The sequence below is a fragment of the Oncorhynchus masou genome, chromosome 30 (assembly GCF_036934945.1).
Source record: "Oncorhynchus masou masou isolate Uvic2021 chromosome 30, UVic_Omas_1.1, whole genome shotgun sequence".
Classification (NCBI taxonomy): domain Eukaryota; kingdom Metazoa; phylum Chordata; class Actinopteri; order Salmoniformes; family Salmonidae; genus Oncorhynchus; species Oncorhynchus masou.
Genome location: NC_088241.1, coordinates 53,188,527 through 53,214,457, shown reverse-complemented (window position 1 = coordinate 53,214,457; position 25,931 = coordinate 53,188,527). Strand labels below are relative to the sequence as shown.

The 25,931-nt window shown below is 41.9% G+C and overlaps 1 protein-coding gene across 1 annotated transcript; it reads right to left on the bottom strand.

Annotated features, from left to right (window-relative positions):
- Positions 1–11,539: 11,539 nt before the first annotated feature.
- zgc:112332 (uncharacterized protein LOC553712 homolog) lies at positions 11,540–24,902 on the bottom strand. The gene is made up of 7 exons (XM_064949304.1): positions 24,815–24,902; positions 19,961–20,076; positions 17,683–17,838; positions 17,485–17,589; positions 15,013–15,222; positions 14,319–14,511; positions 11,540–14,205 (listed from the first exon to the last, which is right to left on the bottom strand). The coding sequence occupies exons 1-7, from the start codon at positions 24,826–24,828 to the stop codon at positions 14,103–14,105; spliced, it is 897 nt and encodes a 298-aa protein (XP_064805376.1). The 5' UTR covers positions 24,829–24,902; the 3' UTR covers positions 11,540–14,102.
- Between the last annotated feature and the right edge of the window lie 1,029 nt (positions 24,903–25,931).

Sequence of the window (25,931 nt, the reverse complement as noted above, 5' to 3'; positions counted from 1 at the left end):
TTATTATTAGAACCGGCCCGCAGACCGCAGCAAGCCGGCAGCCCGCAGATCTTTTACACGCACCAATACTACATTTCCCACAATGCAACGGTGACGCACCGAGCAGTAGGCTGCTTCATTTCAATATTTATTGGCACAGCAGTCGTCAGCATCACAGTAAAATTAACTTTCAGATACCCATCAAAAATGGCAAAACGGAAGGTGGACACTGAGAACCGGGGTTTCAAACAAGGTGGGAGTCGGAGTATATGTTCACGGAGGTAGCTGGAAAACCTGTGTGTCTTCTGTGTGGAGAAAGTGTGGCGGTACTGAAAGAGTATAATCTGAGACGACATTATGAAACGAAACACGCGGACAAAAACAAGAATATGGACATGGAACAAAGGCTACAAAAGGCAGAGGAATTAAAACGAGGCCTCAAATCTCGACAGGCTCTGTTCAAAAAAGCCAAATCACAAGGCCAGGCTGCTGTCAAGGCCAGTTTTATTTTGGCAGAAGAGATCGCTAAATCAGCCCGGCCATTTACGGAGGGGATTTCATCAAAAACTGCATGATTAAAGTTTGTGACGAAGTTTGCCCAGAAAAAAGGCAACTCTTTTTAAATGTGAGTCTGAGCAGAAACACCATTGCCGAGAGAGTAGACCAGTTGTCCATCAATCTAAAAGAGCAGCTTGTGAAAAAGGGAAAAGATTTCATTGCATATTCCTTGGCTGTGGATGAGAGCACCGACATTTCTGACATTGCCCAGTTGTCAATTTTCAAATTTGTCTTTTGTGTCTGTTGAAAATTAAAGATTACTGACAGAGCCATAAGAAAATATTGCTTTATTTATCTGATCATATTGGAATATATTTGTTAGGTTTTCAGTAGGTTCAATTAGGTTCACTAGACTATATGCGTCATTTAAAAAATTTTCAATGAACATTCGAACAGTCCGGCCCTCGGCTTGTAGCTAAATTTTTTATTTGGCCCTCCGTCCATTTGACTTTGACACCCCTGGTCTAGGGTGTCAGGTAGGGTGGAGGTGATATGGTCCTTGACTAGTCTCTCAAAGCACTTCATGATGACGGAAGTGAGTGCTACGGGGCGGTAGTCGTTTAGCTCAGTTACTTTAGCTTTCTTGGGAACAGGAACAATGGTGGCCCTCTTGAAGCATGTGGGAACAGCAGACTGGTATAGGGATTGATTGAATATGTCCGTAAACACACCAGCCAGCTGGTCTGCGCATGCTCTGAGGGCGCGGCTGGGGACGCCGTCTGGGCCTGCAGCCTTGCGAGGGTTAACACGTTTAAATGTTTTTACTCACCTCGGCTGCAGTGAAGGAGAGACCGCATGTTTCCGTTGCAGGCCGTGTCAGTGGCACTGTATTGTCCTCAAAGCGGGCAAAAAAGTTATTTAGTCTGCCTGGGAGCAAGACATCCTGGTCCGTGACTGGGCTGGATTTCTTCCTGTAGTCCGTGATTGACTGTAGACACTGCCACATGCCTCTTGTGTCTGAGCCGTTGAATTGAGATTCTACTTTGTCTCTGTACTGACGCCTAGCTTGTTTGATAGCCTTACGGAGGGAATAGCTGCACTGTTTGTATTCAGTCATGTTACCAGACACCTTGCCCTGATTGAAAGCAGTGGTTCGCGCTTTCAGTTTCACGCGAATGCTGCCATCAATGCACGGTTTCTGGTTAGGGAATGTTTTAATCGTTGCTATGGGAACGACATCTTCAACACACGTTCTAATGAACTCGCACACCGAATCAGCGTATTCGTCAATGTTGTTATCTGACGCAATACGAAACATGTCACAGTCCACGTGATGGAAGCAGTCTTGGAGTGTGGAGTCAGCTTGGTCGGACCAGCGTTGGACAGACCTCAGCGTGGGAGCTTCTTTTTTTAGTTTTTGTCTGTAGGCAGGTATCAGCAAAATGGAGTCGTGGTCAGCTTTTCCGAAAGGGGGGCGGGGCAGGGCCTTATATGCGTCGCGGAAGTTAGAGTAACAGTGATCCAAGGTTTTTCCACCCCTGGTTGCGCAATCGATATGCTGATAAAATTTAGGGAGTCTTGTTTTCAGATTAGCCTTGTTAAAATCCCCTGCAACAATGAATGCAGCCTCCGGATAAATGGTTTCCAGTTTGCAAAGAGTTAAATAAAGTTCGTTCAGAGCCATCGATGTGTCTGCTTGGGGGGATATATACGGCTGTGATTATAATCGAAGAGAATTCTCTTGGTAGATAATGCGGTCTACATTTGATTGTGAGGAATTCTAAATCAGGTGAACAGAAGAATTTGAGTTCCTGTATGTTTCTTTCATCGCACCATGCCTCGTTAGCCATAAGGCATACACCCCCACCCCTCTTCTTACCAGAAAGGTGTTTGTTTCTGTCGGCGCGAAGCGTGGAGAAACCCGTTGGCTGCACCGCTTCGGATAGCGTCTCTCCAGTGAGCCATGTTTCCGTGAAGCACAGAACGTTACAGTCTCTGATGTCCCTCTGGAATGCTACCCTTGCTCGGATTTCATCAACCTTGTTGTCAAGAGACTGGACATTGGCAAGAAGAATGCTAGGAAGTGGGGCACGATGTGCCCGTCTCCGTAGTCTGACCAGAAGACCGCCTCGTTTCCCTCTTTTTCGGAGTTGTTTTTTTGGGTCGCTGCATGTGATCCATTCCGTTGTCCTGTTTGTAAGGCAGAACACAGGATCCGCGTCGTGAAAAACATATTCTTGGTCGTACTGATGGTGAGTTGACGCTGATCTTATATACAGTAGTTCTTCTCGACTGTATGTAATGAAACCTAAGATGACCTGGGGTACTAATGTAAGAAATAACACGTTAAAAAAACAAAAAACGGCATAGTTTCCTAGGAACGCGAAGCGAGGCGGCCATCTCTGTCGGCGCCGGAAGTACATGTGTGGGGTACTAATGGGTTTGCAGAGCTTCAGTGCTGGGTTTGCAGAGCTGTGTGCAGAGCTGCAGTGCTGGGTTTGCAGATCTGGATGCAGAGCTGCAGTGCTGGGTTTGCAGAGCTGGGTGCAGAGCTGCCGTGCTGGGTTTGCAGAGTTGGGTGCAGAGCTGCAGTGCAGAGTTGGGTGCAGAGCTACAGTGCTGGGTTTGCAGAGCTGGGTGCAGAGCTGCAGTGCTGGGTTTGCAGAGCTGGGTGCAGAGCTGCAGTGCTGGGTTTGCAGAGCCGGGTGCAGAGCTGCAGAGCTGGGTGCAGAGCTGCAGTGCTGGGTTTGCAGAGCTGGGTGCAGAGCTGCAGTGCTGGGTTTGCAGAGCTGGAGTGCTTGGTTTGCAGAGCTGGGTGCAGAGCTGTAGTGCTGGGTTTGCAGAGCTGGGTGCAGAGCTGTAGTGCTGGGTTTGCAGAGTTAGCTCCAGGTAAATGTTGCAATTCTTCAGCCTTTCCTGAACCTGCGACCAAAAACAAGCTATATGTATATGGACAGTAACAAAACAAATGATCTTGTGAATATGTCTCTTCACAGCCAAATCTGCAGCAATGTGATTGTTGGGCAATGTATTTACATAAACATCAACCCAGCGACACTGAGATAAACATCGACCCGGTGATATTCATCTTTTCCTATTGACTGGAATGTATTGAGATAAACATCAACCCTGTGACACTGAGATAAACGTCAACCCTGTGACACTCTTCTTTTCCCATTAATTACTATGTACTGAGATAAACATCAACCCTGTGACACTCTTCTTTTCCCATTGATTACTATGTACTGAGATAAACATCAACCCTGTGACACTCTTCTTTTCCCATTGATTACTATGTACTGAGATAAACATCAACCCTGTGACACTCTTCTTTTCCCATTGATTACTATGTACTGAGAAAAACAGTCAACTACGGTGATGTTTTACCTTTTGCCTTTTATTTACGTGCAAGTATGACATTTTTTTAGGCTGATAATGGACTAAGGGGTGGACACAAGTGCAAACATAATTGAGTCGGCCATTCAAAGATTTGGTCTGATGGTGCCCTCTGATGTCATCGGCCTCCCCCTTGCTTGAGGAACAATAGAGGCGCAATAGAGAACAAGAGGAAAGCCCCCCCACACACACACTTTTGCCAAGTCATGAGGATACCTGGACCACCTTTTGAGATGTGCCTTTTGTTCAGTAAATCAGGTGATAAATTAGCTGAAAAGGAGACTGGAGTAGGACTTTAATCCGTCAAATATAACACAGCAAAAATGACAGCTGACATAATGTTTTACTTTAAAAAAAACATGGCACAAATACACGGACACAGACACACACACACACACACACGAACACAGTGTGTGTCCTAATTCAGCCATTATACAACAAACAACTAACATATGGGAGTAGTGGCTCACTAACTTCTGGTTTATTCCTATTCAATGTGTGTCTTGGTTGAGTTCCAGTCACTTCTAAGAAAACATGAAACATTATTTTATAGGTAGATAAATAGATTCTTCAACTGAATGGAAGGTTTAGTTCTGTCACAGCCTTTTATTGTGTCAGATTTAAAGGACCTGGGGTCTTGTCAGTCACAGTAGTGTTTCGCTTGATCAGAATCCTTGCCTTTATTCTTTACATCATTTTTACAGCATTATTTGTAAAGACTTGTCATTTGAGAATGAGAGGTGCAGTAGCTCTGCTGGTGTTGCTGTTCTGTGTGTCTGGCACATGGGCTCAGGGAGAGAGTGGAGGGTTCAGAACTGAGCTGAAGGTAGTGGAACAGAGAGTGGAGGGGTCATAACTGAGCTGAAGGTAGTGGAACAGAGAGTGGAGGGGTCAGAACTGAGCTGAAGGTAGTGGAACAGAGAGTGGAGGGGTCAGAACTGAGCTGAAGGTAGTGGAACAAAGAGCTGAGCAGAGCATCACTAAGTCTAAACTCCAGCAGAGGATAAAGATGAACAAACTGAAGAAAGAGAATGCAGGTATTTAATGAAGGTGGATTTTATTGTTAACTGACCGGTTTATTGGTGCGTATTATAGCTATAGACTAACTATTGTCCCAGAAGTACGCTGTGCGTTATGAAAATAAGAAATGCACAAATCATTATAGAAACAGAATTTTACTTCCATTGCATTGTTTATCAGACAATCGGGCAACTTGTCTCGAAAACGTTTGTACAGTTTGGCCTAGAAACTAATATGACCACTCTATGGACAGCCTCTCACGAACACGGTGACGTTCTCTGATTTGGTCTACGTACCCCACAAGTGTCACTGGACGCGTCTGAAGGTAACCGGTACCAGTTGAAGCAATTAATGGAAGTGTGTGCCTGCTAAAATAAAGGGATTAAATATGTGTTAAAAAAACATATATAAATATATATATACAGTTGAAGTCAGAAGTTCACATACACTTAGGTTGGATTCATTAAAACTTGTTTTCAACCACTCCACAAATGTATTGTTAACAAACTATAGTTTTGGGCAAGTCGGTTAGGACATCTACTTTGTGCATGACACAAGTTTTTTTTCTAACTATTGTTTACAGACAGATTATTACACTTAGAATTCACTGTATCACAATTCCAGTGGGTCAGAAGTTTACATACACTAAGTTGACTCGGCCTTTAAACAGCTTGAAAAATTCCAGAAGATAATGTCAAGGCTTTAGAAGCTTTTGATAGGCTAGTTGACATCATTTGAGTCAATTGGAGGTGTACCTGTGGATATATTTCAAGGCCTACCTTCAAACTCAGTGCCTCTTTGCTTGACATCATGGGAAAATCCAAATAAGTCAACCAAGAAGAAACACCATGGGACCACGCAGCCGTCATACCGCTCAGGAAGGAGGCAAGTTCTGTCTCCTAGAGATGAATGTACTTTGGTGCGAAATGTGCAAATCAATCCCAGAACAACAGCAAAGGACCTTGTGAAGACGCTGGAGGAAACAGTTATATTAGTATCTATATCCACAGTAAAACGAGTCCTATAATCGACATAACCTGAAATGCTGCTCAGCAAGGAAGAAGCCCCTGCTCCAAAACCAACATAAAAAGCCAGACTACAGTTTGCAACTGCACATGGGGACAAAGATCGTACTTTTTGGAGAAATGTCCTCTGGTCTGATGAAACAAAAATAGAACTCTTTGGCCATAATGACCATCGTTATGTGTGGAGGAAAAAGGGGGAGGCTTGCAAGCCGAAGAACGCCATCCCAACCGTGAAGCATGGGGGTCTCAGCATCATGTTGGGGTGCTTTGCTGCAGGAGGGACTGGTGCACTTCACACAATAGATGGCATCATGAGGCATGAAAGTTATGTGGATATGTTGAAGCAACATTTCAAAACATCAGTCAGGAAGGTAAAGCTTGGTCACAAATGTTTTTTTTTTTCAAATGGACAATTACCCCAAGCATACTTCCAAAGTTGTGGCAAAATGCCTTAAGGACAACAAAGCCAAGGTATTGGAGTGGCCATCACAACGCCCTGACCTCAATGTGTGGGCAGAACTGAAAAAGTGTGCGCTAGCAAGGAGGCCTACAAACCTGACTCTGTTACACCAGCTCTGTCAGGAGGAGTGGGCTAAAATTCACCCCACTTATTTGACCCAAGTTAAACAATTTAAAGGCAATGCTACCAAATACTAATTAAGTGTATGTAAACTTCTGATCCACTGGGAATGTGATGAAAGAAATAAAAGCTGATATAAATCCTTCTCTCTACTATTATTCTGACATTTCACATTCTTAAAATAAAGTGGTGATCCTAACTGACCTAAGACAGGAAATGTTTACTCGGATTAAATGTCAGGAATTGTGAAAAACTGAGTTTAAATGTATTTGGCTAAGGTGTATGTAAACTTCCAACTTCACCTGTATATACAGTACCTTCGGAAAGTATTCAGACCCCTTGACTTTTTCCACATTTTGTTATGTTACAGCCTTATTCTAACATTGTTAACCCTAGGATCCATATTCTGGTCAAAACATCCTGGCCTAATGTTGTTTTTGCTATATTGACCCCCCCCCAAATGTCATCATCTAATATTCCAGAAATTAATTAAACAATGTGTCTATAATGTTTTAAAATCCTATTTTTGTTTTTTAATTTCTTATTTGTTTAAGTAAAATTATTTTTGCATCACTAAGTTTTCATATGTGGGTCAAATATTACCCTTATGTATTTCCTATGAAATTCACCACATTGCACTTGTCAAACTGACCCTTCTTTTTGCTACAACAATAAAATCAAAGTAAATGATCAAATATTTATTAAATATCTTGTTTTTAATATTCATTAATCACCTTTTTCATTTCTCCTTTTTAACTCATTGAGTAATAGGAGTTTCATGAGGAGGCTCATAAGAATGCTGCCAGATATACAACCAAAATTATTTTACAGATGCTGGATGAGGAAGCCATTGGTGCCGCTGACTCAGAATCTTAGGTATCCAATTCAGATGACACAGACTATGTGCCTGTAGGTCAAGTTGGAGTTGTGGATGCACCTGGTAGTCCAGCTGTCCAAGATGATTCCACAGATGGGGAGGACGACGACTCTGATGAGAGTGAAAACCATTAAAAGGGGGTTATTGGAGTGCCCCTTTTGCGACAGCGTGGAGAGAGGTCAACAAAGAGGAACTAAAGGCCTTTATTGGCATGGTGAAAAGGTGGGCTGTCTCCACACGGGAGCTATTTTTGGATCCACTGCAGAGTCCAATGTATAGGGCCACCATGTCGGTCGGAAGATGTGAGGATATCCCTCGCTACCTGAGGCTGGATGACAAGAGGACCAGAGGGTTCAGAGAGGCAACAGATCACCTGGCAACCTTCTAGTATGTGTGGGACCTTTTCCTAGCGACGTGCAGAGGAAGGTTCATCCCCAGCGACTACGTCACAGTGGATGAGCAGTTTTCCTCCAGACATGACGCTTGGCATTCCATCCAAAGAGTTTAATCTTGAGTTCATCAGACCAAACTCTTGTTTCTCATGGACTGAGAGTCCTTTAGGTGCCTTTTGGCAAACTCCAAGTGGGCTGTCATGTGCCTTTTACTGAGGAGTGGCTTCCGTCTGGCCACTCTACCATAAAGACCTGGTTGTTGGAGTGCTGCAGAGATGGTTGTCCTTCTGGAAGGTTCTCCCATCTCCACAGAATAACTGAGGCAATGGAAAATGGGGGGTGATGAAAGAGAGCTACCACCATTCAGATCAGCCAGGGCCAGAAGAGGAAGAGGTGCCAGCTCTGCCCAAGCACAAAGGATAGAAAAGTCAGCTGCTGGTGTTCTCAGTGCAACACACCCGTCTGCAAAGAGCACAGTTACATGCTTGTGGTTTGTAACAAATGCATGAGCTAACATAAGTCAGCATCACACACACGCACACTTTGCTCCTTCTAGTGTTCATGTTTTCTAAATTCACAATTGTTAGTGTTGTCGTTTATATTGATGACGAACTTTGTATTTTCAAATAAATATTTTGAAATATTATAAAACATGCTTAAGGTGGTTTATTTTGTTCTTCACACTAAAAGGTTAAATGTGAAACCTTGTTGTAAGATTGATTGTAATAAAAAATAATATATTTTCAATAGCTGTTACGAACTTTCGTAATACATTATGTTATCATGGAAATGTGCTGGACTACCAAAAATCCTTAGCAATCAACACATAATACCCCATAACAAAGTGAAAAATGTTTTTTAGGAATTTTTGCAAACGTATTAAAAAAACCCCAGAAATAACTAATTTACATAAGTATTCAGAACATTTGCTATGAGACTCAAAATTGAGCTCAGGTGCATCCTGTTTCCAATGATCACCTATGAGATGTTTCTAGAACTTGATTAGAGTCCACCTGTGGTAAATTCAATTGATTGGAAACTTGGCACCATCCCTACAGTGAAGCGTGGCGGTGGCAGTATCATGCTGTAGGGATGTTTTTCAGTGGCAGGGACTGAGAGACTAGTCAGGATCGAGAGAAAGATGAACAGAGCAAAGTACAGAGAGATCCTGCTCCCGAGCGCTCAGGACTATAGACTGGGACGAAGGTTGACCTTCCAACAGGACAACAACTCTAAGCACACAGTCAAGACAACGCAGGGGTGGCTTTGGGACAAGTCTCTGAATGTCCTTGAGTGGCCCAGCCAGAGCCCGGACCTGAACCTGATGGAACATCTCTGGAGAGACCTGAAAATATTTACCTGTGCAACGACGCTCCCCAACCAGCCTGACAGAGCTTAAAACTTATTCGGGCTCGGGGGCAGTATTTTCACATCCGGATGATAAGCGTGCCTAAAGTAAACTGCCTGTTACTCAGGCCCAGAAGATAGGATATGCATATGCATGGTGTTATTGGATAGAAAACACTCTAAAGTTTCTAAAACTGTGAAAATAATGTCTGTGTATAACAGAACTCAGAACTGATTTGGCAGGCGAATCCCCAAGCACAATCCATCCAGGGAAATTGTTTTTGAGGTCATTGTGTTTTCCAAAGGCTTTTCTATGGGAAACCTGATATTTTGTAGGGTCCAGATTGCAGTTCCTATGGCTTCCACTAGATGTCAACAGTCTTTAGAAATTGTTCAATGTTTTTCTTTTGAGAAATGAAGAAGTAGTCCTATTCTTTCCATGTGTCATTCAGATGGACTCAAGTCTTTTGGTGCGTGTGAACAGGAGCGTGCTCCTCGTTATTTTTCTCCTGTATTGGAAACAGTTTATTCCTTCTTAATTTTTTTTATTATTTTCACATTTTAGGGTACCTGAGGTTGGATTAGAAATGTTGTTTGAAGTGTTTGGACCAAGTTTACAGGTAACTTATTCGATACTTTGTAGTCATGTTGGGCGAGTTGTACCCGTGTATTTCTGAATCAAATGTGCCAAATAAATGGACTTTTTGGGGATATAAAGAAGGAATTTATCGAACAAAACGGCCATTCATTGTGTCACTGAGACATTTGGGATTGTAAAAAGATGAAGACATTTATTATATCACTATTTCTGACTTTCGTGTCGCACCTGCCTGGTTGAAAAATGTTTTTCATGTTTTTGTATGCGGGGCGCTGTCCTCAGATAAACGCATGGTGTGCTTTCGCCGTAAAGCCTTTTTGAAATCTGACACAGCGGCTGGATTAACAAGAAGTTTAGCATTATTTTGAGGTATTGCATTTGTATGAATGTTAAATATTTATATTTAATCTATCCTGCTAACAGGATTTGAGCGTTAAGGGATCCCTAAGAGGTTTTAAGAGTATCTGCAGAGAAGAATGGGAGAAACTCCCCAAATACAGGTGTGCCAAGCTTGTAGCATCATACCCAAGAAGACTCGAGGCTGTAATCGCTGCCAAAGGTGCTTCAACAAAGTACTGAGTAAAGGGTCTGAATACTTATGTAAATATGATCAGTTTTTTTTTTACATTTTATAAATTTGCCTTGCAAAGAGTCTGCAAATCTGTCATCAAGGCAAAGTGTGGCTATTTGAAGAATCTTAAATATAAAATATATTTTGTTTTGTTGAACACTTTTTTGGTTAACTACATGATTCCATATGTGTTATTTCATAGTTTGTCTTCGCTATTATTCTATAATGTAGAAAATTGTTTTAAAAAATATAGAAAAACCCTTGAATGAGAAGGTGTTCTAAAACCTTTGACCGGTAGTGTACGTATGTTTCATTATCAGTGTCTGTACAGTATGTCTGTGTGTATACGTTCTCACTACAGCATGAACCATCAGAATTGTCCATAGCTGTTCGATTTCCTCTCGGACTGCTCTATCTTCATCTTAATGTTGTTCTGACTGCAGCTCATCAGTTTGACCGGGACATTGAGCTGTTGTTGTATTACGCCCATCAGCCTACTACTATAGTAAAGGCTTTTGCCATGTGAGAGGGGGGTGGGTGTACTCTGTTGTAGATTTCTGTAAGTGAAATCAATGAGTAGTGTAGTCTAGTTCCTTCAGGGGTGTTTCTAAGATTTAAGGACATTTGGGGCCTTAACCCAAAGCCACAGGGGGACCCTAGTAAGGGGGGTCTGTAGGGATTCTCGCCAGAAGAAGAACATTTGAATTTGAACAGCTAAATGCATCGATCTGGTACACTTTGAGATGAACATTGAGAGATAAGATCAAAGAAATGTGTGTGTGTGTGTATGAGCAGTCCACAAACTCACTCATTAATATCCGAGGCTAAGGTTAAACAGCCCGGGTGTACAAAAACAAGTTACACGCCATTCGGAAAGACCGTAGAAAAGTGTGTACAACTTGGACAGTGTTCAGCATGCAGATCTCAAGCAAGAGCATCACCCCTCTGAAATAGGCTGCGTTCACACAGGCAGCCCAATTTGGATATTTTTTCCACTAATTGGTCTTTTGACCAGTCACATCAGATCTTTTTCCGAGCTGATTTGATTGGGCAAAAGACCAATTAGTTTAAGAATATCAGAATTGAGCTGCCTGTCTAAAAGTAGCCATAGAAGATAGGAAAAGAACCCTTTCCAAAATGCAAGAGGGCATTCAGCTTTTACAAAACATTGTTACAAATAATTCTAAACAGCTTATACTTTTACTGTAATGATACAATGCCCTCTAATAAAATGCCATAGGCTACAACATATTTATACAATACCTTTAATAATATGTACTACAAAATTAAATCCAATGCCATATAACATAGGCTGTATATACACAGGCAAGCCAATTCTGATCTTTCACTCACTAATTGGTCTTTTGACCAATCAGATCAGCTCTTGCCACTAACTGGGCAAAATAACAGAATTGGGCTGCCTGTGTGAACACAGCCTAAGGGCTCAATTCAATCCGTAGCGCAGAAGATCTGCATTGTAGCACAGTTGAAATTTAAAGATAACTTCTGATTGAGACAACATACTTATGTAGCGTTTACTGTGAATGCGGAGAATTTGCCTTTAAAAGATGAATCGCGCTGTAACGCTTGATCTTGAGCCCTTGATCTTGAGGCTGCATTTACACAGACATATTTTGGCAAATCAGATCAGCTCTTTTGCTAGTAATTGTAAATGCAGCCTTAAAAGGGAGAAACAGAAAGGATGTATTTTCAGAGTTTTGAATCAGGACAAATCCATCTACACCAGGCTCGGGCCAAAACGTAGCCACTATGTGGGGAACAGGATTTGAGACACGAGTCACAACTAGTCTTTATTCATTCCTCAACAATTCTATTTTTCTGTCCGTTTACTCATATACAACTACAGTACACACACATACATACATACATACATACATACATACATACATACATACATACAATACATTTAAACTCGTTTTTCACAATTCCTAACATTTATCCTAGTAAAAGGTTCCCCGTCTTAGGTCAGTTAGGATCACCACTTTATTTTAAGAATGTGACATGTCAGAATAATAGTAGATAATTATTTCTTTCAGCATTTATTTATTTCATCACATTCCCAGTGGGTCAGAAGTTTACATACACTCAATTAGTATTTGGTAGCATTGCCTTTAGATTGTTTAACTTGGGTCAAACATTTTGGGTAACCTTCCACAAGCTTCCCATAGTAAGTTGGGTGAATTTTGGCCCATTCCTCCTGACAGAGCTGTTGTAACTCAGTCAGGTTTGTAGGCCTCCTTGCTCGCACACACCTTTTCAGTTCTGCCCACAAATTTTCTATCGGATTGAGGTCAGGGCTTTGTGCTGGCCACTCCAATACCTTGACTTGGTTGTCATTAAGGCATTTTGCCACAACTGTGGAAGTATGCTTGGGGTCATTGTCCATTTGGAACACCCATTTGTGACCAAGCTTTAACTTCCTGACTGATGTCTTGAGATATTGCTTCAATATATCCACATAACTTTCATCCCTCATGATTCCATCTATTGTGTGAAGTGCACCAGTCCCTCCTGCAGCAAAACACCCCTACAAAATGATGCTGCCACCACCGTGCTTCACTGTTGGGATGGTGTTCTTCGGGTTGCAAGTCTCCCCCTTTTTCACCCAAGCATAACGATGGTCATTATGGCCAAACAGTTCTATTTTTTTCCCCCATCAGACCAGAGGACATTTCTCCAAAAAGTACGATATTTGTCCCCATGTGCAGTTGTAAACCGTAGTCTGGCTTTTTTATGGCAGTTTTGGGGCAGTGGCTTCTTCCTTTCTGAGCGGCCTTTCAGGTTATGTCGATATAGGACTCGTTTTACTGTGGATATAGATACTTTTGTACCTGTTTCCTCCAGCATCTTCACAAGGTCCTTTGCTGTTGTTCTGAGATTGATTTGCACCTTTCGCACCAAAGTACATTCATCTCTAGGAGACAGAACTCGTCTCCTTGCTGAGCGGTATGATGGTTGCATGGTCCCATTGTGTTTATACTTGCGTACTATTGTTTGTACAGATGAACGTGGTACCTTCAGGCGTTTGGAAATTGCTCCCAAGGATGAACCAGACTTGGAGGTCTACAATTTCTATTCTGAGGTCTTGGCTGATTTCTTTTGATTTTCATATGATGTCAAGCAAAGAGGCACTGAGTTTGAAGGTAGGCCTTGAAATATATCCACAGGTACACCTCCAATTGACTCAAATTATGTCAATTAGCCTATCAGAAGCTTCTAAAGCCATGACATTTTCTGGAATTTTTTAAGCTGTTTCAAGGCCGAGTCAACTTAGTGTATGTAAACTTCTGACCCACTGGAATTGTGATACAGTTAATTACAAGTGAAATAATCTGTAAACAACTGCTGTAAAATTTACTTGTGTCATGCGCAAAGTAGATGTCCTAACCGACTTGCCAAAACCTTAGTTCGTTAACAAGAAATTTGTGGAGTGGTTGAAAAACAAGTTTTAATGACTCCAACGTAAGTGTATGTAAACTTCAACTGTAGTAGTAATGCTTTAAACATATTGCAATCTACATAGTGAGAATAGAATAACTGTAAAAAAAATCTGGGCAAATATCAAATAGCATTTTTGCCTATACAGTGCACTACTGTTGGCCAAAGCCACGTCGTACACCATATCCACAATGTATACAGTGCACTACTGTTGGCCAAAGCCACGTCGTACACCATATCCACAATGTATTCAGTGCACTACTGTTGGCCAAAGCCACGTCGTACACCATATCCACAATGTATTCAGTGCACTACATGAGGACTAGGGGGCCATTTGAGATGCAGCCTCGTGTCTTGTGTTCACTCCCAGGTGATGGCCAGCATCTTACAGCTCAGCTCCCACAGTTTCTGGGCCAAGTCGTCATCCGAAGCTGTCCTGGAACACCTTGCAGGCGCACAGTCGCTGTTCACACACAAACACAATGAGTGTCAATGAGCAGATATACAATAACTTACCTGATTAATGCTGTGTACCACTGAGTTACCCTGTCACAATATCAAACAGTATGCGTGTACCTGTAGTATCCTCCACTCTCCTTCTCCAGTCCTGGCTCCACAGCACAGTATATGGAGGTCTGAGCTCCCTCGACAGAGGACTTAGTGAATGGCCGGAACACTTTGACCGCTACCTGGACACGATTGTTCAGGTGTCGCCATAGTTCTGACTGGACCACACCCGGGTGGAGGGAGAACACACTCACACCGGTGCCTGCACACAACACACACAAGCTGGACGCTCAGTCATGTCATGATGACTAGTAGGAACAAGTTGCTTCTAGCCACAGTTACAGGGTGAGATATTTGATCAATCTTAGGTTTGTAGGTACACAGGATTATCCATAGATCCTCTAACTCTGAATAGCTAACAGAAGGTTTGAGAGTCTTAAAGTTGGAGAAACTAACATGCAGCGGCCTAAATGAACAAAGTCCTTTTCAGAGTTCCCGGAGGGTGCTTTGGAGAGAAAACATGACATGGTCTATTTGAGGATTTTAACATGACGATGTATATGTGTGAGACAGTACAGTATTCTGTTATTAATGTACACACACACACACACACACACACACACACACACACACACAGGTGACTGCATAAAACATCTTGCGGAGATTGTGAAGAAGAGGAAATATTTTGAGTCAACTCCAATTCTCTCCAAGAAACATTCAGTTTTAGACCAGTTCAGCTATGGCTGTCGAGGGCAGCTCTTACCCTGCAGTCGTTTTGCCAGTGAACGTGTGCAGAGGACATTGGCCAGTTTGCTCTGTCCATAGGCCTTGACCTGGTCGTAGCTCTTCTCACTGTTGATGTCATCCAGTCTCATGCTGGTCCAGGTGTGAGCCACTGACGACACGTTAACGATGCGGGCTGGCGCCGAGCACTTGATCAGGTCCACCAACAGGTAGGTCAACAGGAAGTGACCTACAGGAAGTCAGGGGTTAGGGACAGGTCAATGAGCTTTGTGTGTGCATTATTTCTAGCAAATTTGCATGTTGTCAGTGTGTGTGTGTGTGTGCATAAGAATGTTTTGTTATCAGTAAAACTGGTAATGAACTGTCGTTAAATTATGTATGAATAGTTCAACAGTGTGTGTGTGTGTGTGTGTGTGTGTGTATCTTGACGGACCCAGGAAGTATGGCGAGAATGATAACGTTTTTTAAAGAAACTGTACTTCAGCAAAAGTCAGACTCACTTCTATCCGAATCAGATTGAATTTCCGCCTAATCCGTGACTGGCTAATAGCCTTACTGCCGGAGCTAAGGTTAAGACAGAGAGCAATTACTACATCCACGTAAGCCAGCCGCTAATTAGTTCTACATTTAGGAAGGAAATAGGGGCTAATATGCTGATTTACCATTTTAGCCTGCTTAAGAACATGCCTGCACTGATTTAATCTCGATAATCTGATAACGCAGAAGCACCAAGTTGGCCTAGTATATACAGTTGAAGTCAGAAGTTTACATACACCTTAGGCAAATACATTTAAACTCTGTTTCACAATTCCTGACATTTAATCCTAGTAAACATTCCCTGTCTCAGGTCAGTTAGATCACCACTTTATTTTAAGAATGTGAAATGTCAGAATAATAGTAGAGAAGGATTTATTTCTGCTTTTATTTCTTTCATCACATTCCCAGTGGGTCAAAAGTTTACATACACTCAATTAGTATTTGGTAGCATTGCCTTTAAAAATGGTTTAACTTGGGTCAAATGTTTTGGGTAGCCTTCCACGAGCCTCCCACAATAAGTTGGGTGAATTTTGGCCCATTTCTCCTGACAAAGCTGATGAAACTGAATCAGGTTTGTAGGCCTCCTTGCTTGCACACACTTTTTCAATTCTGCCCACACATTTTCTATAGGATTGAGGTCAGGGCTTTGTGCTGGCCACTCCAATACCTTGACTTTGTTGTCAATAAGGCATTTTGCCACAACTGTGGAAGTATGCTTGGGGTCATTGTCCATTTGGAAGACCCATTTGCGACCAAGCTTTAACTTCCTGACTGACGTCTTGAAATGTTGCTTCAATATATCCACATAATTTTCGTTCCTCATGATGCCCTCTATATTGTGTGAAGTGCACCCGTCCCTCCTGCTGCAAAGCACCCCCACAACATGATACTGCCACCCCTGTGCTTCACAGTTGGGATGGTGTTCTTTGGCTTGCAAGCCTCCCCCTTTTTGCTCCAAACATAACGATGGTCATTATGGCCAAAGAGTTCTATTTTTGTTTCATCAGACCAGAGGACATTTCTCCAAAAAGTACAATCTTTGTCCCCATGTGCAGTTGCAAACCGTAGTCTGGCTTTTTATGGCAGTTTTGGGGCAGTGGCTTCTTCCTTGCTGAGTGGCCTTTCAGGTTATGTCGATATAGGACTCGTTTTACTGTGGATATAGATACTTTTGTACCTGTTTCCTCCAGCATCTTCACAAGGTCCTTTGCTGTTGTTCTGGGATCGATTTGCACATTTCGCACCAAAGTACATTCATCTCTAGGAGACAGAACTTGTCTCCTTCCTGAGCGGTATGACGGCTGCGTGGTCCCATGGTGTTTATACTTGCATACTATTGTTTGTACAAATGAACGTGGTACCTTCAGGAGTTTGGAAATTGCTCCCAAGGATGAACCAGACTTGTGGAGGTCTACAATTTTTTTTTCTGAAGTCTTGGCTGATTTCTTTTGATTTTCCCATGATGTCAAGCAGAGGCAATGAGTTTGAAGGTAGGCCTTGAAATACATCCACAGGTACACCTCCAATTGACTCAATTTATGTAAATTATCTTGACATCATTTTCTGGAATTTTCTAAGCTATTTAAAGGCACAGTCAACTTAGTATATGTAAACTTCTGACACTTGAATTGATACAGTGAATTCTAAATGAAATAATCTGTGTCATGCACAAAGTAGATGTCCTAACCGACTTCCCAAAACTATAGTTTGTTAACAAGAAATTTGTGGAGTGGTTTAAAAATGAGTTTTAATTACGTTTTAAACTTCAACTGTATATATCATAATAACTAGTGGAACCTTGAATCGTCTATGGCCCAGGGGATTTTCCCGTTCCACTATCGGCTTGACTTACTTTGGGGAAGGGTTTAAGCTTTGGTTACACCTCAGCATTTTATGGCAAATGCATTATGAAAGGGGCTACATGAATACAAGTTCATTGATTGATTTATCTTACCCAGGTGGTTGACTCCAAACTGCATCTCAAAGCCGTCCTTGGTCTTAGAGTAGGGACACATCATGATGCCTGCGTTGTTGATCAGGATATTGACTTGCTTCTCCTCTGCAAACACCAGAAAAACTGTCACTGCAAAAGCTTTCCCTCCCTCCATCTTTCTATCCATCCATCCATTCCTATACCCTGAAGGTTATCTACCCTTGTTAACCAGCTCAGCGAACTCTCTGATAGACTTGGTGTCAGACAAATCCAGTTTGTGAACGACAATGTTTTCATTTCCACAATCTTCTGTGATCTCTTTCCTGGCGCCCTCCGCCTTCTCCATGTCTCTACACGCCATGATGATGCGAGCACCTGAGAGGGGGTTCAAAGAAGTCAGGTCATAAGGTTACTAGCACACGGGAGGACAAATGTGAAAGATGTTCATTTGTGTTTAAAATCCCTGAACATCATAAAATGGATCGTTCTCAACAGTTTAACAAAATATCATAGAAATCTCTAAAAACACAAGTTTAATATCTGTTTACAGAATATTCAACTGTTCATTTCACAGTGTTTGTCAGTAAAGAAACAGGCAACAGTATAAACTGTGTTTCTAATCTTCCCTTGGCAAACAATGGACTGCTCATCCTATTTTAATGAGCCCAGCCCTGCTGAGAGGGCCTATGAGGGGAGACACACATACACACACACAATAGCTGTGGTGTCCCAGTAATTATGGAATAGAAGACCGTCATTATTCCATGGGAGTGTTCCATCTGGAAGCTATCAAAGTGCCTTTGTTCCCCTCTCTCCGCTCCGATGTGGGGATCGAAATGGTTTCCCAAATTCCCTGGCAGAGCAACCAATCATAATTAAAACACAAACGATAAACAAACAATTAAGAGGGAAGTTAGAGTCTGAGTTGAGCCAATCGCACACACAGTGATGATCCAGGGTGATTTCGTGCTGACAGCGTTTATTTGACGCTGTTTATTTGTTCCACATGGGTAAGTAGTGTGTGTGTGTGTGTGTGTTCATTGGACATTGCAAACATTTTTTTATTTTTTATTATCTAGCTGTTGTTTATAGTACATAATTAACACATTTAGTTATTTTATTTTACCATCACAGCTATTTTCATTGAGTTAAATTAAAATATACATTTTGAACTACATGAATATGAGTTGATGGACAGAGGAAGGTAACTTGAGGATTCTAGTTTCAGATCTTTAAGTTAAAGACTGTTTTCCAGTAAGCCAAGAAACAGAGTGTGATGCACGCAAGGCTTTGTCTTGTCCCAGCCTGTCTAGATATATTAAATAGTATAGGTAATACAATTATATTGATATTTTAATATAACCACTCTTTCATCTATTTCCTCGAGCCTCCTTGACATCGTAAGGTATGATCAATATTTCCTTATTTAACAAATTACTTCAGGAAATAAAATGACAGACTTATGAATCTTTCGTTGCCAGCTCTAACCTCAGTTGTGAATGAGTGAAACGTCATTCTGATAGTCTTTTAACAGACCCCCGATGCTTGCAATACACACACACACACACACACACACACACATTCCCACTCACACACAAACACACAGTTGTGTTTTGTGAGAGGAAGTTGGTGCCACACAGAGCTTTTCAAGTGCAGCCAACGGAACAAATCAGACCACGTACATAGAACCAGCTTTCATCTCCCTCTGTGTGTGTGTGCATGTGTGCGTGTGTGTGTGCGTGCGTGCGTGCGTGCATGCATGCGTTCCATCGCATGCAAAGGACGGATGTTTAGTGGTCTACTCTGACAATGCCCTCTCTGTCTCCACCTCTCCTGGATCCTTAATGACTGCTACTTAGAATATCATTAGGCTAAAAGGCGCCCATACACTCGGTTTGGGAAATATATATTCTGTCCCTCTTGAGACAGCATAGTAACAACAGATTCATTCTGACTATTTTGAGGAAGGCTAAGAAAAATCAATGAATCTGTAATTAATTTGGAAGTTTTTGCCAAGGAGGTCTTAGTCACACAATTTTACATCTAACTAAGATGTTTGGTGCAGAATTTCTCAAGTGAAAGCATTTGAATAAAAACTAGTCGTCTCTCGTTGAAGGACAACAAATACTTAATTGAAGAATCCTGTCCATAGTTCCCACTCCTACTAGGAGTACTACCAATCACTGGCGAAGGATGTAGACTTCGACTTGTGTTTTTTTGTTTAACTATCCTTGGGTACCAGAAGTCCTCACAAGGATAGTAAAACAAGGAACATTCGTGCAAGGCAGACATTTTGCCGGTCCTCACAAAAAAAAATGTTGCTATTTTAGGCTTAGGGGTTAGGTTTAGGGTTAGATATAGGGTTTGGGTTAAGTTTAGGCTCAAGGTTAGGGTTAGAGGTTAGGAAAAAATAGGATTTTAGATGGGAATCAATTCTTTGGTTCCCACAAGGACAGCAACACAAAAGTGTGTGTGCGTGTGTGTGTGTGTTCTCCACCTCTCTTGGCCAGGTCCCTGGCTGTCTCTTTGCCGATTCCAGTGTTAGCTCCTGTGATGATGACAGTCTGACCGTCCAGACGCACGTCACATGACCAGCGGCCACAGAAGAAGTTCCTGACAGTCAGATACACACAGCAAGAGAGAGTCAAATACACAATCAACACAGTCAATCAACATAGTCAATTAACACAGTTGAACAAACAGTTGAAATCGTTTGGAGGATGTGGTAAGACAGCTTATTACAGGCACAGGAAATGTAGTAATATTACAACATAACACAACAACATACAATACACATATTACACACACACACACACACCAGTGGAGGCTGCTGAGGGGAGGGCGGCTCATAATAATGGTGGAACGGAGCAAATGGAATGGCATCAAATACCTGGAAGCCATCTGATACCATTCCACTGATTACGCTCCTGTCCTTACCACAAGCCTGTCCTCCCTAATTAAGGTGCCACCAACCTCCTGTGACAAACACCACATCACTGACACACAGAGCAGATAATCAGAATGTCAACTTAATTTAGATGTCAGCAAGACAGTTAAATAACTAGCTACTAGTAAGAATACTAGCTTAAGTGCTGAACCAAATTATGAAATGTAAATCATTCGGCTTATGATTAACTGTAAATAAGTGAAAAAGGTTATGATCTTCTATGGAGCATACGACTAGATTAAATATTAATTCAGTAAATCGGCTACCAAACCTGGATAAATAGATTGTTTTAGTAAAAATAGATAATAAAATTTGTTATGAAGTAGAAATATGTTTTTGTTTTAATTTACTTTATAGTTTTTCTCAATCGCTTTGGCTCAATTCTCAAATTATTATTTTTTTCTTTTTCAAAACAATATTTTCAAATCTCTGAACAATTAGTTTCTTGTTCACACCAGATTTGACTTATTGTCTTGTTAATTAAAGCAAATTGCACGTGTTTTGGCACTTGTGTGCAAAAGAGTAAACACAATTGTCTACAATTTGCACAATAGCTACATGCACATGGCTGATCCAAACTGATGAGCTGATTCTCAGTGAAATAAGAAGATGTGTAAGAGTGGTTGGTGGGGGTATTGGGGGAAGACATAATAGAGGAAGAGGTAGAAGGCAAAGAATAAGAGTCACTGATGAAATCAGAGCCACAATTGTGGACCACGTCATAAACCATGGTGTTACAATGGAAGAGGCTGGTCAGAGAGTACAGCCTAATGTCAACAGGTTCACAGTGTCATAAACCATGGTGTTACAATGGAAGAGGCTGGTCAGAGAGTACAGCCTAATGTAAACAGGTCCACAGTGTTATAAACCATGGTGTTACAATGGAAGAGGCTGGTCAGAGAGTACAGCCTAATGTTAACAGGTCCACAGTGTTATAAACCACGGTCTGACAATGGAAGAGGCTGGTCAGAGAGTACAGCCTAATGTCAACAGGTCCACAGTGTTATAAACCACGATCTGACAATGGAAGAGGCTGGTCAGAGAGTACAGCCTAATGTCAACAGGTCCACAGTGTTATAAACCACGGTCTGACAATGGAAGAGGCTGGTCGGAGAGTACAGCCTAATGTAAACAGGTCCACAGTGTTATAAACCACGGTCTGACAATGGAAGAGGCTGGTCAGAGAGTACAGCCTAATGTTAACAGGTCCACAGTGTTATAAACCATGGTGTTACAATGGAAGAGGCTGGTCGGAGAGTACAGCCTAATGTCAACAGGTCCACAGTGTCATAAACCATGGTGTTACAATGGAAGAGGCTGGTCAGAGAGTACAGCCTAATGTCAACAGGTCCACAGTGTCATAAACCATGGTGTTACAATGGAAGAGGCTGGTCAGAGAGTACAACCTAATGTTAACAGGTCCGCAGTGTCAACAATTGTGCAAACATTCCATAGGGAAAACAGGTAAATATGTACTTTCTCTACTTTTGTTACAGCGTTTAATTAACAACTATTGTAAAAGTAAATGCAAATCTGAAAATCACAATGTACAATATACAGTAGTACAGCTCAATTTGAATACAATATACTATCTGTAACATGGTCTATTTGTGAATCCTACATGTCATATATAGGACTGCACAACGACCTCATGTTGATGACAGAGCAGCTCTACATGTCATATATAGGACTACATAACGACCTCACGCTGGTGGCAGAGCAGCTCTACATGTCATATATAGGACTGCACAACGACCTCACGCTGGTGGCAGAGCAGCTCTACATGTCATATATAGGACTGCACAACGACCTAATGCTGGTGGCAGAGCAGCTCTACATGTCATATATAGGACTACACAACGACCTCATGCTGATGGCAGAGCAGCTCTACATGTCATATATAGGACTGCACAACGACCTAATGCTGGTGGCAGAGCAGCTCTACATGTCATATATAGGACTACATAACGACCTCATGCTGATGGCAGAGCAGCTCTACATGTCATATATAGGACTGCACAACGACCTAATGCTGGTGGCAGAGCAGCTCTACATGTCATATATAGGACTGCACAACGACCTAATGCTGGTGGCAGAGCAGCTCTACATGTCATATATAGGACTGCACAACGACCTCATGTTGATGACAGAGCAGCTCTACATGTCATATATAGGACTGCACAACGACCTCATGCTGATGACAGAGCAGCTCTACATGTCATATATAGGACTGCACAACGACCTCATGTTGATGACAGAGCAGCTCTACATGTCATATATAGGACTGCACAACGACCTCATGCTGGTGGCAGAGCAGCTCTACATGTCATATATAGGACTACACAACGACCTCATGTTGATGACAGAGCAGCTCTACATGTCATATATAGGACTGCACAACGACCTCATGTTGATGACAGAGCAGCTCTACATGTCATATATAGGACTACACAACAACCTCATGTTGATGACAGAGCAGCTCTACATGTCATATATAGGACTGCACAACGACCTCATGCTGGTGGCAGAGCAGCTCTACATGTCATATATAGGACTACACAACGACCTCATGCTGGTGGCAGAGCAGCTCTACATGTCATATATAGGACTGCACAACGACCTCATGCTGATGACAGAGCAGCTCTACATGTCATATATAGGACTGCACAACGACCTCATGCTGGTGGCAGAGCAGCTCTACATGTCATATATAGGACTACACAACAACCTCATGCTGGTGGCAGAGCAGCTCTACATGTCATATATAGGACTACACAACAACCTCATGCTGGTGGCAGAGCAGCTCTACATGTCATATATAGGACTGCACAACGACCTCATGCTGGTGGCAGAGCAGCAGAATTCAGCCGTCAGCAAGAACAAGAAACTTGCAAAAAGGTCATACCCAACAATTCCCATCAGGCTAAGAGATCCAAAGTGCAATCATAAATGATGACTGTCTTTGCAAATATCAATGGTCAGCATTTCCACTACAGACAGATAAAAAAAAGAATTAAAAAAATGACTAAGAAACAACTGTACAAGGTGCCATTTGAGAGGAATAGTGACAGAGTGAAGGAGCTGTGGTACCAGTATGTCCAGGTAAAGCACTGGTGTGCAGATGGTACACTGTACTTCAATGATGCCTGTATATTTCTTATTGAAGTTGTAGATGCCCATAAGAAAACATTTCTACTTTACTAAACTGTCTGATTCTATAATAGGCTGACTTTATATTTTGTTTCTGTGTTACTATACAGAGAATAATGGAGCTGGAAGGACACGAAATGACCCACATTCTTCTTTTTGTGGAGAGGCTGGGTTCAATCTGGCCAACGGCAGGAGGCGTGGCCACAACCTCATTAGATGTCGAGCCACAAATGGCACACCAGGCCAACGTGTGGGCAGTATTACAATGTGTGCTGCCATTTCTGAGAATGGTGTGAGCACACATTGGGCCCTAGAACACACAACTTCTCCTGTCTTTCCTAAATACACTTTACAGAGTCCTAATTCCAGAACACCAAAGAGGTTAGGTTAGACCAGATTTGCCAAATGATGTAATTGTGTGGAATAATGTCAGCTTCCACCAAACCAACATTGTTAGGGAAAGGTTTGCTGCACATGAAAGGATAACAATGGCTATTCTTTCACCATCCTCCACATTCCTGAATCCTTTCAGCATGGAGGTGGATAGTATATGACTATCGGGCACAAGATCAGATGTCTCTGTCAGATGCCATGAATGCTGCTTGGGAGGACATCACAGGCGATCGTCGCAGGGGTTGGTTACGCCACTCAAGACGAGACATTTTGACCAGTACGGCTCACACGATGACAAAACTTTTCATTTTGGTGGCATTGGCCAATTTACTGACACAATTTGGTTTTGAGGCATGATTTAAATGTTTTGGGTGAGTTACCACATTTTGCAGACATGCAATAGTTGTGATGTCCCATAAAGCAGTTGTGACAATTGCACTTAGTTTAGAGAACGTTAAGACTGTTTCAAAGAAATTAGCCAAAGCGATTGAGAAACTGTAACATGATAAACTAGCCCAGAGGTCTCCAACCCTGTTCATGGAGAGACACCCTCATGTACATTTTCACTCCAACCCCAGTTGTAACTGACCTGGTTCAATGTATCAACCAGCTAATTATTAGAATTAGGTGTGCTCGAATAGGGTTGGTGAGAACCTACAGGACGGTAGCGCCTCATTAACAGGGTTGGAGAGCCCTGGACTAGTCTAATGTCAATACACTATAGTGGTAACAATTTGTTCAATGTTTCACAACAGTAATAACAGTTCGAATTTGAAGAAAAATAGTTCTGTACACTGAACGAGAAAATGACTGCCACCATAGCATCTTTGTTTCCCCCAATATAAATAGTCATTGACCTACCTGATTGAATGCATTCCTTTCCCAGTGACCAATCTTTCTCCTCAACACCCCAAGTTCATCGAAACAAGTTTCCTCTCAACTCTGTTGTATCAATGGATGCATCCCTCCGCGTTGCAGCCCGCCCACCCGACATCTGTCACACTATGGGTGCGTTCCAGCCCGTCGTTGTGCTGCCAATTTTTTTTATTTTATTACCATAATAATATAGTGATTACTCGAGAACTGGTTTTGGTTGTGTGTTTGTGAGTAAATTAATGAATTAAGCAAATATCTTTTGACATTTTAACTTATTCTCCAGATGTTGTGAGATCTTACAATATGTTCAGCACGACTTTATTGAATTACTGTCTCGAACTAATGACTGCTCAGGGTCCTCTTTTGACCAATTTCCCCCAGGAGTGGGGAATGCATTTATTGCCTTATATTTGATCAGTTCATTGATCGGATACTTGCAGTTTAACCATTCGGATAGCCTACTGTTTCGGTATGATATTACCTATCAACTAGACTCCGTAACACCTACCGGTCGCCAATTCAGGTTTTGTAAAGGCCTTGCCCACAATGTTTGTTCATTTTCCCTTGAATATAAAAGAACGAATTGGCTGATTATGGCGGTTGACATTACTACTACACGTTTCGCCCTGAACAAGGTATGGCACACCTTGCCAGTCAGAGAACAAACATTTACAAATATGTCCTAGTTAGAATAATATAATAACTTAAACTTAATAACTTACATTTTCTGGGGGGAAAAAATAGTATCACACATCCTGAGTGACTAACATTGTTTGTGGGACGAGGTCAACAGAGTATCCTGTAGAAAACTCACAACCTTTCCTTTTTATAATCCGAGGTTCAGTTGGTTACATCCTCATCATCTTCTTCTGCTGTTACACTGTGTCAATGTGCAGATCGAGCGCTCATTTTAAGACGTCTTGTGGTTTGAAGCTTTGACCACTAGATGTCCCCATAGGCCAATTTTAGTGATACTTGTCAGACCATTTTAGTCGTGTTCTAATAGATAATTAATGTAGAGAAAGCTATTGCTGGTCTAAATAATAGTCAGAAAGGCTAAATTACTCCCAACAAGAAAAGGCAGAATGTTGGTATAGCATTT

Excerpts from the sequence above, each read along its gene's own strand:
- zgc:112332 (XM_064949304.1), bottom strand. Across the intron at positions 17,590-17,682 it reads CGCTGAGCTGGTTAACAAGG|AGGAGAAGCAAGTCAATATC; the intron begins GTAGATAACCTT and ends TGGTGTTTGCAG. Across the intron at positions 14,206-14,318 it reads GAGAGTGGAGGATACTACAG|CGACTGTGCGCCTGCAAGGT; the intron begins GTACACGCATAC and ends GTGTGTGAACAG.